Source organism: Macrotis lagotis, chromosome 1, assembly GCF_037893015.1.
Source record: "Macrotis lagotis isolate mMagLag1 chromosome 1, bilby.v1.9.chrom.fasta, whole genome shotgun sequence".
Lineage (NCBI taxonomy): Eukaryota > Metazoa > Chordata > Mammalia > Peramelemorphia > Peramelidae > Macrotis > Macrotis lagotis.
Genome location: NC_133658.1, coordinates 682,323,759 through 682,337,022, shown reverse-complemented (window position 1 = coordinate 682,337,022; position 13,264 = coordinate 682,323,759). Strand labels below are relative to the sequence as shown.

The 13,264-nt window shown below is 34.4% G+C and overlaps 1 protein-coding gene across 1 annotated transcript in view; it reads right to left on the bottom strand.

Annotated features, from left to right (window-relative positions):
* Positions 1–13,264, bottom strand: part of CCDC141 (coiled-coil domain containing 141) — a 353,841-nt gene that overhangs the window by 214,042 nt on the left and 126,535 nt on the right. The window contains 1 exon segment of the mRNA XM_074215601.1: positions 341–535. Within this exon segment, the coding sequence (XP_074071702.1) occupies positions 341–535 (195 nt within the window).

Here is a 13,264-nt window from a genome sequence, read left to right as displayed (position 1 = left end):
TCATTCATTGAAATTTGTAGAATAACTCAAATAAAGGAAACTGATTTGCTCCCAAACAGAATAAGTTCTACAATGAAACTGATAGACATTCTTTGAGGAAATTTTTGAAAAAGAAAAACTTTTTCATGTTAATTAATGATCTGGACATTCTTAGTTTTTAAAGCAACTTATAAACAACAGTAAGGAATACATTATAAGAGCTAACTTGTTTTTAATAGCCATAGAAACTATCAGCTTGTATAATAAATAGTCTTTAAATGTCCTATATAAGCTAGTCTTTTACATAATTCTTTTGAGCACTATTGATTACTTATAATTATTGATTTCACCATACACTAACCTTATTTACACTGTTAAAAAAATCATTCGCCTCTTGTAATAAGGTCTTCCTTTCCTCCATGAGTTGGGCAAACTCTTCTTGAAGCTGATTCAATTTCTGGTTTGAAAGTTGTAGGTGTTCTTTCTCCACATAATCTTCAGTCAGTAGAATCCTAAGGGCTTCGCTCTTCAGTTTGTCAACAGTAGAATTCCATTCCTAAAACGACACCACTCTAATTTAGCTGGTTCTACACAGCCTAAACTTAATTGGCTCTAATAATGTTTAAAAAACAAAAAAAAATTGGAGGCTGTATTTGCAAATCAATTACTGTGTCTGGTATAATATCTAAGGATTTAATAATACATTAAATATTTCTCTGATAGCTTATGTTACATTCCACATCTATCATCCCCCGACTTTCTTTTGAAAAGGAGGAGGTATGGCATAGCCTCAGTTCTCTGAGACCACAATATGCCTTTACAAAGGAAATGTAGTTGTCTCTATGTCTTGCTTCCGTTTCCATTATCAGACTTTAGAAGAAGACCTATTTCCTATCAAATTAAGTCAAGGGATTAAATGGTTCTGGAAAAGCCAGCAAAAAAAGGATGGCTTTTGCACAAAACTCCCCTTCCTATAGTAAACATAATGTGCCTGTCATGTAATTATATATATGATGACATGGTCCTCTTCCATTACTAAGAACAACTACTAGTATTAAGCTCTTCTATTACTAAGAACAAGTACTAGTATTAAGAAAGAGGAAAGATGAAAGAGAAGGAAGGAGCAAAGAGAAAGGAGTGAGATCTAGAATGCTTAGCTATTGAAAAACCACATAATTCATACTTGCTTTCCTTCTACCACCTCCACCTTCCCACATATTCAAAAGTTCACTTGTATCCATTTTCAATTTGTATAATGACCAAGTTCCATTTTTTTAATTTAAGAAAAAAAGAAATATATATGCATCTTTCTCTCCAAATTTTAGTTTTATTGTCAATAGAAGAAAATGTTGAAAAATAAGGAACACATCCCATGACTCATTGCTTCAGTGTCTATCAGCATTTGAAACTGAAAATTAAGGTTTGTTATTCACCACAAAATTAATAGCTATTATTGTGCAGTACTCACTCACTCCTGGCCTTAAAAAAATCACCTTTCATTGCTTTCACTCTTAAGGAAATATAAACATTCTAGAAAAAAAGGCAGTTTTCTATTTTCCACCATATATATATATATGTATATATGTATATATATATTAAACAAAGGAAAAAGCATACTTGGAATATACTAAACATCTTAACATTCATTCTATTTGAAGGAAAATACAAGTTGCTCTCAAAAGCAGAGATGTCAGATAAAGTATAATAAAACTATGATTATAAGACAATGGCTCTAATAATAAGGCTTTGGATGGGTGAAGATAGCAAGGAGCACTTTATTCCAGGCTAGATTAAGGGATAGGCATAGTTCATTTGTCAAAGGACTGAAAATTAAGCCCCAAATTCAGTTTGATTTTATCTTAGTCTCTTTCAAATTTTATCTGTTTTCTCAGTAGCAACAGAAATTTATTACAATATTAAGCATAGTCTGCCACTGTCTCATTCATTCCACAAGTACCCAACACTGCTAGTCTATGACCTCATTGCTTACTACTTATATTTTTTAAAAAGCCAGTAAAGTTCTAATATGATACTCAATCTTGGAATGAAAGTCATTGGAAATGAAGTCTCACAGGAGGGAGAAGGGGAGCAGCAGCAGGAGGAGGAGGAGGAGGAAGAAGGAGAAGAAGAAGAAGAAGAAGAAGAAGAAGAAAGCAAGAAGATTAAAGGAAGAAGAAAGAAAGAAAAAGAATCAGTTTTCAAACATATGCATATATTTTTACATTTATCTATATATAAAGATACAGAAATATATTTCTGTGTAGTAATCTTAGATATGAGACTTTTATCAGAGAATACTTCTTCAAAGAAACCCACTTATTAGTTCCATTTTGACTTATTTATGCAAGAACTTTATGATTCTATAAGGACAATCCTAAGAGACCTATATAGAAAATCCCATTCCACATCCAGGGGAAAAAACTATGGAATGTGAGTACAAAGCAAAGTATACTATGTTCAGTTTTTAAAACTTCTTGTATGTCTTTTCTTTTTCTCATGGTCCTCCCCCTTCGGTTTTAATTCCTCCTTCAGAACACAACTAATAAGGAAATAGGTTAAATGAGATTATTTATGTACAACTTTTACCAGATTGTTCGATGTCATGGGAAAGGGGGAGAGAAGGGAAGATGGTAGAAAAATGTGAAACTCATTAACTTGCGAATGGATAAATGCTGAAAACTACCTTTCCAAGTAATTGGAAAAAATAATAAAGAAAAAAGAAATAAATGATAACACTTAAAAACCTTATGATTTTATGTGTTTCGCTATATCCTGTTCCCTATTATTTTCCTTTCTTTGCTTCCCACCTTCTCTTTAGATAGGAGTGTGCTATGTTGATACCCAATCCTAAACGCCAAATCTTTTTTCTTTGCTTCTTTGTTTATCTTTTTTTTTCTTTTTCGTTCTTTCCTTCCTTCCTTTCTTCCCCACCTCACCATTCACCATCTAAATTTAGAGTTTGATTTCTTGAGACTAAAACCTCCCTAGATCTGTCCTTGTTCTTAATCCCACCCCTTTTCCCTATCCCCATTTCTTGCTATTACACTGTGGATGTGAATGTAGTTTTAGATCAAATTGTGAGCGTCCTTTTGACCAATTTTATTGAAAGTGAAGTTCAAATAATGTTACTTTCTTCTCCATTACTCCCATCCCCTGCCTCCCACTTTTTTTGGGGGAGGGAGTTAGGTAGCACAGTAAAGTCAAAAAGATCAGAGTTTGAATCTGGTCTCAGACATTTACTAATTGTGTTACCTTGGGCAAGTAACTTAAATTTGTCTATCTTAATTTCCTCAACTTTAAAATGAGGAGAAATAATAGCAATTACCCCACAGACTGTTGTAATAAGATTATATTTTAAAAGTGCTTAGCAGAATGCTTAGAATATGGTAGGTACTAGATAAAAGCTTATTCCTTTCCCTTATAAGAGTATTAAAATATTATAAAAATCACTTCCTGACCCTCCGTCTTATTTGGTTCCATTCATGAACCCTGATGATATTATGGTTTCTTAAGGAATGTTTCTGTCATTACCCTCCCCTTTGGAATGCAAATACTTCATCTTAATAAATTATTTTTCCTAATTCTCATTTTTATTTAATATTTTGTGTTTCTCTTTACTTGTGTTTATGTTTCAAAGTTATTATTTCACTACAGTTATTTCTTCAGGAATATTTGAAAATATTTCATTTCATTGATTTTGTTCCCCTGTAAAATTATACTCAATTTTGCTGAATAAGCTATTCTTGGTTGCAAGCTTTTACCTTTAGTTATTGTATTCCATACCTTCCTCTCTTTTATATGGAAACTAAAAAAATTTTATGTGATCTTGACCTTATTCCTTGGCATTTTAGCTCTTTCTTTCTGGATGCTTGCAGTATTGTTTTTTAACTCAGAAGCTCTAAATTTGGCTGTAATATTCCTGGAAGTTTTTGTTTGGGGGTTTCTTTCAACAGGTGACCAGTGAGTTATTTGTAGTTTTTATTTTGTTCGCTTTTCAAAAACATCTGAGCAGATTTATTTCATGGTTTCTTTCTTTCTTTCTTCCTTCCTTCCTTCCTTCCTTCCTTCCTTCCTTCCTTCCTTCCTTCCTTCCTTTCTTTCTTTCTTTCTTTCTTTCTTTCATCAATATGCACATGTATATTTTTAAGTTACAAAATTTCCTTCCACCCTCCCTTCCCACCCCACTCCCTTCAGCAGTGAACATTCAGGTTAACATTTTACATACACATTTCTGTTAAGCATGTTTGCAGATTTGTCATTTTCAGTATGAGGAATTAGGATTAAGGGAAAGAAATACACAAGAGATAATTTTTATAAAGTGTGCATCAGATTCTGGAGGGTTGGGTTTTTGTTGTTGTGATTTGGTTTATATTGTTTTTCTTCCTCTGGATAGGGACAACATTGTCCATGGCTGGTCTAATACTATTGTCCTGGCTCTCAGAATTGCTGAGAGTTGCTGCTTCCATCAAGTTTGATCTTCTCACAATGTTATTGTTAATGTGTAGAATGTTCTCTTGGTTCTGCTCCTTTTGCTCAGCATCAGATCCCATAAGCCATTCCAGGCTTCTTTAGAGTCTTTATGGTTTCTTATAGAAAAATAAATTCTATAGTGTTCATGTACCATAACTTGTTTAGTCATTCTCCAATTGATAGGCATTCCCTCAATTTCTAATTATTTGCCATTACAAAAAGAGCTGCTATGAATATTTTGGAACATGTAGGACTTTTCCCATTTTTTATGATTTCTTCTGGATTTAGGCCTAATATTGTAATTGCTGGGGTCAAAGATTATGAACAGTTTTATTGCTCTTTAGGCATAGTTCCATATTGGTCTCCAGAATGATTCACAATTCCACCAGCAATGCATAATGTTCCAATCCTCCCACAACCTCTCCAAAACTGATCATTTTCCCTTTTTGTCTATTAGCCAATCAGATAAGTGGTGATACCTCATAGTTGTTTTAATTATATATATATATATATATATATATATATATATATATATATATATAGAGAGAGAGAGAGAGAGAGAGAGAGAGAGAGAGAGAGAGAGAGCGCTTTAATTTCTTCATTTGAAAACTATCTGTTCATAGCCTTTAACCATTTCTCAATTGGGGAATTGGGGAATGACTTGTAACCTTATAAATTTGATTTATTTTAGAAATGAGACTTTTATCAGAACCCCTAGCTGTGAAAATTGTTTCCCAGTTTTCTGTTTTCCTTCTAATTTGGCAACATTGGTTTTATTAGTGCAAAAACTTTTTAATTTAATATAATCAAAATCATTCAGTTTGCAGTTTATAATGTACTATAATTCTTGTTGGTCAAATTTATCCCCTTTCCATAGATCTGATAATTTCTTGATCTATTAATTTATCTATTGTGCTGCTCTTTATGTCTAGATCTTGTACCTATTTTGGCCTTATTTTGGTATAGGGTGTGAGATGTGGGTCTATGCCTAATTTTTGCCATACTATTTTCTAGTATTCCCAACAAATTTTGTCAAATAGTGAGTTCTTATCCCAGAAGCTGATATCTTTGGTTTTGTCAAACAGTAGAATACTGTAGTCATTTACTACTATTTCTTTTGAACCTATGCTAATCCACTGATCTATTACTCTATTTTTTAACCAGTACAAGGCAGTTTTGACTAATGCTGCTTTATAGTATTGTTTTAGATCTGGTAGAGCTAGGCTACCTTCCTTTATATTTTTTTTCATCAGTTCCCTTGCTATTCTTGACCTTCTGTTGCTCTAAATGAACTTTGTTACTATTTTTTTCTAGTATGGTAGAGTAATTATTTGGTATCATGATTTTTTAAAAAATATAACATCCAGGCTCTTTTATCCATCATGGTTTTCAAGTAATCAATCAGTGATTCTTAAATTATTTATCTTTGATATGTTTTCTAGGGGGGTAATTGAGTAGCATAATGGATAGAGCACTGGCCCTGAAGTCAGGAGAATCTGAGTTCAAATTCGACCCTAATACTTACTCAAGTAAGTGTGACCTTCAGCAAGTCACTTAATTCCATTGTTCCAGAAAAAAAAAACAAAATAAAAAATAGTGACCTGTTTTCTGGTCAATTGTCTCTGATATAAGATACTTTATAAACACTTTCTTCTTTTTTTTCAATCCTTTGGCTTTGTTTTCATATTTCATATTGCCAAGGAGTCATTAGCTTCTGTTTCACCTATTCTAATTATCAGGGAATCTATTATTTAGTAAGGTTCTCTTCCAAGTCTCTTCTCTATAACTTTTATTTGTTTTTCAATTCTTTCCTCTTTTCACTCTCATTTCATTTCCAAAATCAACTTTAAGACTATTTTTTAACTCTTGCATCATATCTTCTGGGAATACTAATTGATTTTGTAGGCAAATTTTGTTTTTCCTTTGAGGCTTTGAGTATAGATGACTTGGAGTTATATTTTTCTTCTGGATTTATGTCCTCCTGTGCAACCTTGATATGATAGCTCTTTGTTTCTTTACTCAGTCATAAAAAATATGTTCTAAGCAACCCTGGATTACTGTCCTAATTGAAAGTTCTGTAATTCTCTCCCCCCCCCCCAGTTTTTTAATATATAAATTAATTAATTTATTTTTTCAACATTTATGTTTTGCAAGATTTAAAGTTCCACATTTTTCTCCTTCCTTCCTCTCTTTGAATAATCTGACATAGGTTATACATGTATAACTATGTCAAATATGTGTCCTTATTAGTCATGAAAAAGAAGAACAAAAGGGAAAAAGCATGAGAGGAGAAAAATAAAGCATAAAACAAATTTTAAAAATGGAAAATAGTATGCTCTGGTCAGCATTCAGACTACATAGTTTTTGTCTGAATGTGGATGGTACTTTCCATCACAAATCCCTTAGAATTGTCTTTGATCATTGTCCTGCTGAGGAGGGCTAAGTCTATTATAGTTGATCATCACACAATGTTGCTTTTAATGCATACAGAGTCCTCCTGATTTTGCTCTAAATCTTGAATTCTTGTGCGAGAATCCTCTTCTGTGCTGTCGGCCTGAGTCTGTGATCAACTAACTCTGTAATCTGCTCTAGGCTGTCCCAGCTCCCATGTGAGACTTCATGTTGATGGACTGGGCAGGAATTAAGTCAAAAAAAGTTGTACCCTAGAGATTGAGTACAAGACCTGCTGGCTCTCTTGCTACTCTCCTTTGCAGTGCTCTGGTTTCAACCCAATCTCTTTTTCCCTAGTTCCTCTTCTCTTCATTTGCTGTAGATTAAAATTGGGATCTTAGATTGGACAGATTTGTACTAAAATGTCCACTTTGATTTCCACTACTCAGTTTTGCAATCTTCTTAGATTATTTCTTGAGTAGTTGTGCAGGGAAATATATTACCATCTTGGTTCAGTTCTATATCATCATAGATTATCTTGTTGAATCCAACTGATGACTTCATGTATCAACCTAAGGGAGAATACAATAGTATACAACACAACTGCTACACTGCACACTCAAAGAGAACAGGGACTATGCTTTTTTTTCATATTTTCTCTAATCATTTGTACTTTGACTTGGCCATAGAACAGTGAGATCTTCACCTTAGAGACAGAATGTTGTGGCTCTCCCTCTCTGGGTCAGGTCTGTTATGTCTCCCTTTCATAATTCTAGGGTGCCCTGAAGGGAGGAAATACTTTTTTCTCCAGTACTGCTGGGTTTAAGACCTTACCAACTGTTCTCTTCATTCATCGTATGCAAGCCACTAAGTTCCAATTCCATTTAGCTATTTTACATAAATTGTCTTTTACATTTTAATTTTTTTAAATTTAAATTATAGTATAATAAAAAGATGAGAACATGAAACTGAAAATTCAATATGTATTACTTGGTATTCCTTTTAAATATATAATAAAGTTATCATATAAATTTCTTTTTTTCCCTTTTTTAAAAATTTTTTCCTCCTTTACAACAAATTACTTTCAAGGTGTGTTAGTACCTTTAGGGCATACTTTCTCTATGCCAACTCAAGCTCAAGGATAGTAGTTTCAGAGATATAGATTCAAAACTTAACTCAGTTCCTAGATAGCATGAGTCCTACCAAGTTCATGTCTAAATATGGCAGATCTGCCATTTGAATCCTAGTCTCTGTTTCTTCTAGCTTAGGTCCAGAAGGCCATCTTTTGCTTCTCAAAACACTGATGTTGGACTTGCTACAATGCCCAGATTGGAAAATAAGTTCTGGAATTCTGGGGTTCTGGTACCCCTTTTGTAACAACCTTCAAAACTTGCTAAGTTTTGCAACTCTTCTCTCTCTCTCTGCCCAGAATGGAGAAGAACAAAAGAAAATGTCACATTTCAGAGGAGAGAAGACCCTAAGGTATCTTCTCCTACAACACGGTTTCTGACTGGACTGCAAGAAGGTAGGAATTCACTGAATGAAGAGTGTGTCAAAAAGGAAGAAGATGAAGTTGATGGCCCTTTTTGTATACTTCTGGAGTGAATCAAAGAGCCTTCTCTTCAGTATATGGTTAGGTAACACATATCTCATGGTCTCTCCAAGACACCTCTCTTACATGTAATCTCAATCTGAAAGTAAAGCACCCTAGTAACTTCCATGTGGAAAAACTACAGTAACCAAACAAGATGACAGAATCTGCACAATCACTAGACTTCCATTACACTGGGATGAAGGTAGATCCATTTAGCATATGAGGTGCAATATTTATAGGAAAATGTTTTTAGGAAAGCATTACAGGAAATTTCTCAGTTCTCTTTACCAATTTGACAATATATTTCTCTAGGTATTTTTACACAGAAAGTTTTAAAAATAATAATAATAGAGCCTTCAAGAGACACCTAAATTTAATGTATCCTTAAAATGGGAAAAATAGTTGTCACTGTGATCAAGACCAGAAAAACCCAATAGAGAAAATCTTGATCCCTTTTCCCTAAGCTGTTCCCTGCTTGCTAAGTGTTAAATCTCTAAAAAAGTCTCAGTCACTTAGTACTAAAATATTTCTCATATGTGTCACCACCAGAAGCAATTCAAAGCCTGCCATTACCTTGACTTTTCAATTCGACAGAGATACGTGAATATCTCTGACCTGTTAAAGACACATGGGTATTCTATGTACTCATACTCAGTGGGTCTCCACAGGTCATGCCATTATTCTCATTCTTCTCTCACAGTAGTGGTCCTTTTAAACTGGGTCTTTCAATGTTCCATTTACTGGGGAAATTGAGCTTCTCCTGGAACCGTTGATTGAAAGGGTATTTTTTAAGAGGATTAGTGCTGATAGACAAGAAAGCAAAAAATGTCTTTCTTAAGAGGGAAAAGTCTTAGGTTAGCCCTCCAAATGAAACTTTGCCATGGTAAGAAAAAAATTTCTAACTTCCCTTCATTACTTCTCTTTCTTTTTTTCCTCCCTCTTTCCTTCCTTTCCTTATTTCCTTCCTTTCCTCCCTCCCCCCTTTCTCTCTCTCTCTCTCTCTCTCTCTCTCTCTCTCTCTCTCTCTCTCTCTCTCTCTCTCTCTCATCTTTCTTTTTCTTTCCTCTTTCCTTTTTCTATTTCTTTTCTTCTTTCTTATCTCCCTTCTTTCTCTCTTTCTTTTTTCCTCTCTCTTTTCTCTTTTTCCTTTGGTGTGCCAAGCATTATAGCATATCTTATAGATTTGAAGGATGTCACTTTGTTGATAGGCCATCATGTAAAAAATGAAAACTTCCATATCAAACCTAACTTTGGAATCCGAAAACAGGATTTTTTTTCTTGCCACACACAAAGAATAGTAATAGAGTTCAACAAAAATAATTCTTGATTTGTCAGAGGTCTTGTTTTCAGATCAGAACAATGTAACAACATCTATAAAATTTTAGGCAAGTAGTAACAGTGGCGATGGTGGTGATGGTAGTGGTGGTGGTAACAGGAACTAGAATTCAAATAGTGTTTAAGGTTAGCAAAGTGCTTCACAAATATAATTTCATTTTATCTTCAACCCACAGAGGTAGGTATGATTATTCCCATTTTATAGATAAGGAAACTGAGGCAGACAGAGCATATATGACTTGACCAAAGTGACACACAGCTAGTTTGTGACTTACTACAGCACCCTATCCACTTTGCTACCTAGGTGGCTCTTTGAGCCTTAGTTTCCTCATCTGTGAAGTGGGGGGGGGGGGTAAGATAAGGTCCTTTTCTTCTCTATATCCTTAGGATCCTAGATGAGACTAAGATAAGATATCAGGGCTTATATTTGTAAAACTACTAAAAAGTTTAGGTTGTAGAAGTGATCCTGTGTTCTTGGCAAATTGAAGAACAATTCATGGAGCACAGTATATCTGAAGTGAACTCTTCATTAGTTATAGCTCATTTCTTCCTCAATCTCTAAACATTCAATGCTACTCAGGTTCAAACCAAAGAGAATTAACTCACTGGCACAAAACTTACAGAAATCTGGATGGTTTCAATTAACAGAATATTTTATTTTTATTTTTAACTTGGCAATTTTAATCAGAGGCATGATTACCTCTTGCTTTTTAAAATGACAGAAATGAAAGACAAAGGTGGTATAGTATGTGGAGATTTACTGGCTGGTATAGTCACAGAACTGATTTCAGAGTCCAGAAAACCTGGGGTCAAGTTCTCACACATACTGTCTATATGTCCCTTGGCAAGTAACTTAAATTATAAGAGCTATAGGTCCTAAAAATATAGGTTTGATAATAAATGCTAACCTGTATTAGTAGGGCAGGGGGGAGTTTTCTCATCTGGAGAGCCCTTTAACAGGAGAATCATAGATACAATCCAAAAAAGTGATCATCATAAAGATATATGCTAGAACTTTTAGAGGACAAATTTAGATGTCTTGAGAAATGAATAATCTCACTTTACTTATAGCACAAACACTCCCAAGCAAGAATAGAACATGCTCCCTGTCAGCATTTTTGCTTCTATCCTGACCTACACAAAAACAAATGTCAATCCAGGCAGATAATGGGTTTCATCTCCTGTTGGATATAGCACCTCTAATCCATTCAAGACAACTATGCCTTATAGCAAAGGCATATGGCAACAGTCAAAGGAATTATGGTCTTAGGATGTATCTACTTGTCAACTAAAGATAATAGGATTATAGGTTTAAAATGGGAAGGGACCCCCAAGATGCTCATTTTGCAAATGAAGAAAACCAGGGATGTTAAATGACTTGCCCACAGTTACATAAATAGTGTCAGAAGTAAACAGTAGTCAATAAACATTTATTCAACCTGCTATGTGACAGTATTCTGCTAAGTGCTGGGGTTACAAATACTATCAAAAAAAAAACCAAACTTAGGGGCGGCTAGTTTGTGCAGTGGATAGAGCACCAGCCCTGGAGTCAGGAGGACCTGAGTTCAAATCCGACCTCAGACAGTTAATAATTGCCTAGCTGTGTATCCTTAAGCAAACCACTTAACCCCATTTCCCTTGCAAAAACCTCAAAAAAATTCCTTCAATCAGAGGGCAGAAGCAGTGAGAAGGTATGAACACCAAGGCTAATTCAATCTTGCAGGATGATGGAGTTTCCCAATGAAGAACTTACTGGGCATGTTAAGAGAAGTCCCAAAGTAGTATGACTAGGACAGAAATGATCACTGGTAAAAGAACTTTTCTTCTATCTAGAACAGATGGCAAAGCATTGTCCTTGGAGACAGAAGACATAGGTTTCAATTCTGTTATTTACTTGTGAGATGTTGAAAATATCATTTAACCATCATGGACCTGTTTCCTCAACTGTAAAATAAAGGAGTCCCCTCCAGTTCTAATCAATGAGATCCTATGATGCTCAGATTCTAAGACCTCCCAATCATAAGACAATATCACATCAACTCGTCAGATTGTCAAACATGCCGAGAACAAAAACCCAACCTTTATTCTGGACATGTTAAATAAGTTTAGCCAGGATATTGAAGGTTATTGTTATCACCATTGTTGTTGTCCTTAGTTTCCCTGGATGGGAAATTGAGGTCAGAAATCCTCATGTTTGTTCCTTGTTTCCCTCACAGACAAGTTATGAATTCAATGGCAGACTACCTCCATCTCAAGATTATAGATTTTAGCCACAGCTTGAGAAAGAGGTACTGAAGTGTTTACCCACGAATCAACAATAACATTTTCTGTATTCAAACAAGCAATCTTGAGTATAAGAATTCTCAAACTGGGCTGCATGTACCCATAGATTTTAGCATATCCATGAATTTTAATAGGAAAAAAATTACATCTTTATTTCAATATAATTGTTTTCCTTTGCAATTCTATTTTGTTTTAAATATTTAAGAAAATTATTCTAGGAAGGGAATCATAGGTTTCACTGGGCTCCCAAAGGGATCAATGACTCAAAAAAAAAAAAAAACGGTTAAGAACACCTGTTCTAGAGGAAAGGTCCATGTTACCTACAATTCTCAAGTAGGATATAGTGTTTCCCTTGTTAATTAGATGAAAAAAATCAAAAAAGAAAAAATACAAAAAAAAGAAAAAGGAAAGGAAAAAAGATGGGGAAAGAAAAAGAAAAGATGAAGGGAAGAAAGGGAAAGAGAGAAAAAAAGCAAGCACAATTTATTATTTCCCATGATTCACTTTGTACAACTTTTGGCCACAGAGTGGAGCCAGTAGTATAGATATACATTACAATGTGCTACTTGTAGCACAAGTAGCACTGAGACAACCAGAATTATTGCTACCAAAAAAAAAATAAAAGCATTCCTAACTATGCTCAAAAATACAGCAAAATTTCAAGCATGGAACCTGGAGAAGAAATTCTTTTCTCTTCCATCTGTGATTCAATAGTGAGGTTTAAATTAGTTCCTTAGCTGAACAAGTCAAAAGGGTATCATTTAGGATGCAAAGTTTCATTATAAGCTTTCAAATTTTCAAAAAAGATCCAAAGTGAAAGGTTTGTAGTGATCTAGAATATAACATTTCTTTTCATACATGGGAACTTTAAATGAATGCTTTTGAAGACATCTTTCTGGGGGCAGCTATGTGGCATAGTGAACAGAGCACCAGCCCTAGAGTCAGGAGTATCTGAGTTCAAATCTGGCCTCAGACACCTAGCTGTGTGGCCTTGGGCAAGCTACTTACCTCCATTGCCTTGCAAAAAAAAGACATCTTTCTGCCAAAAAATAAAAAAATGTTTTTTTATTGCTATCCTGATCCCTGAACAACTTTTATTTTCTTTTGCTTTTTTTTCTCTTGGTCATATTTTTCTATTGCTTTATTGAAATAAGGAAAAAACAACCTAAAGCCTAGGGTTAAAGGATTCTATTAGAAGGGTTTTTGTTTGTA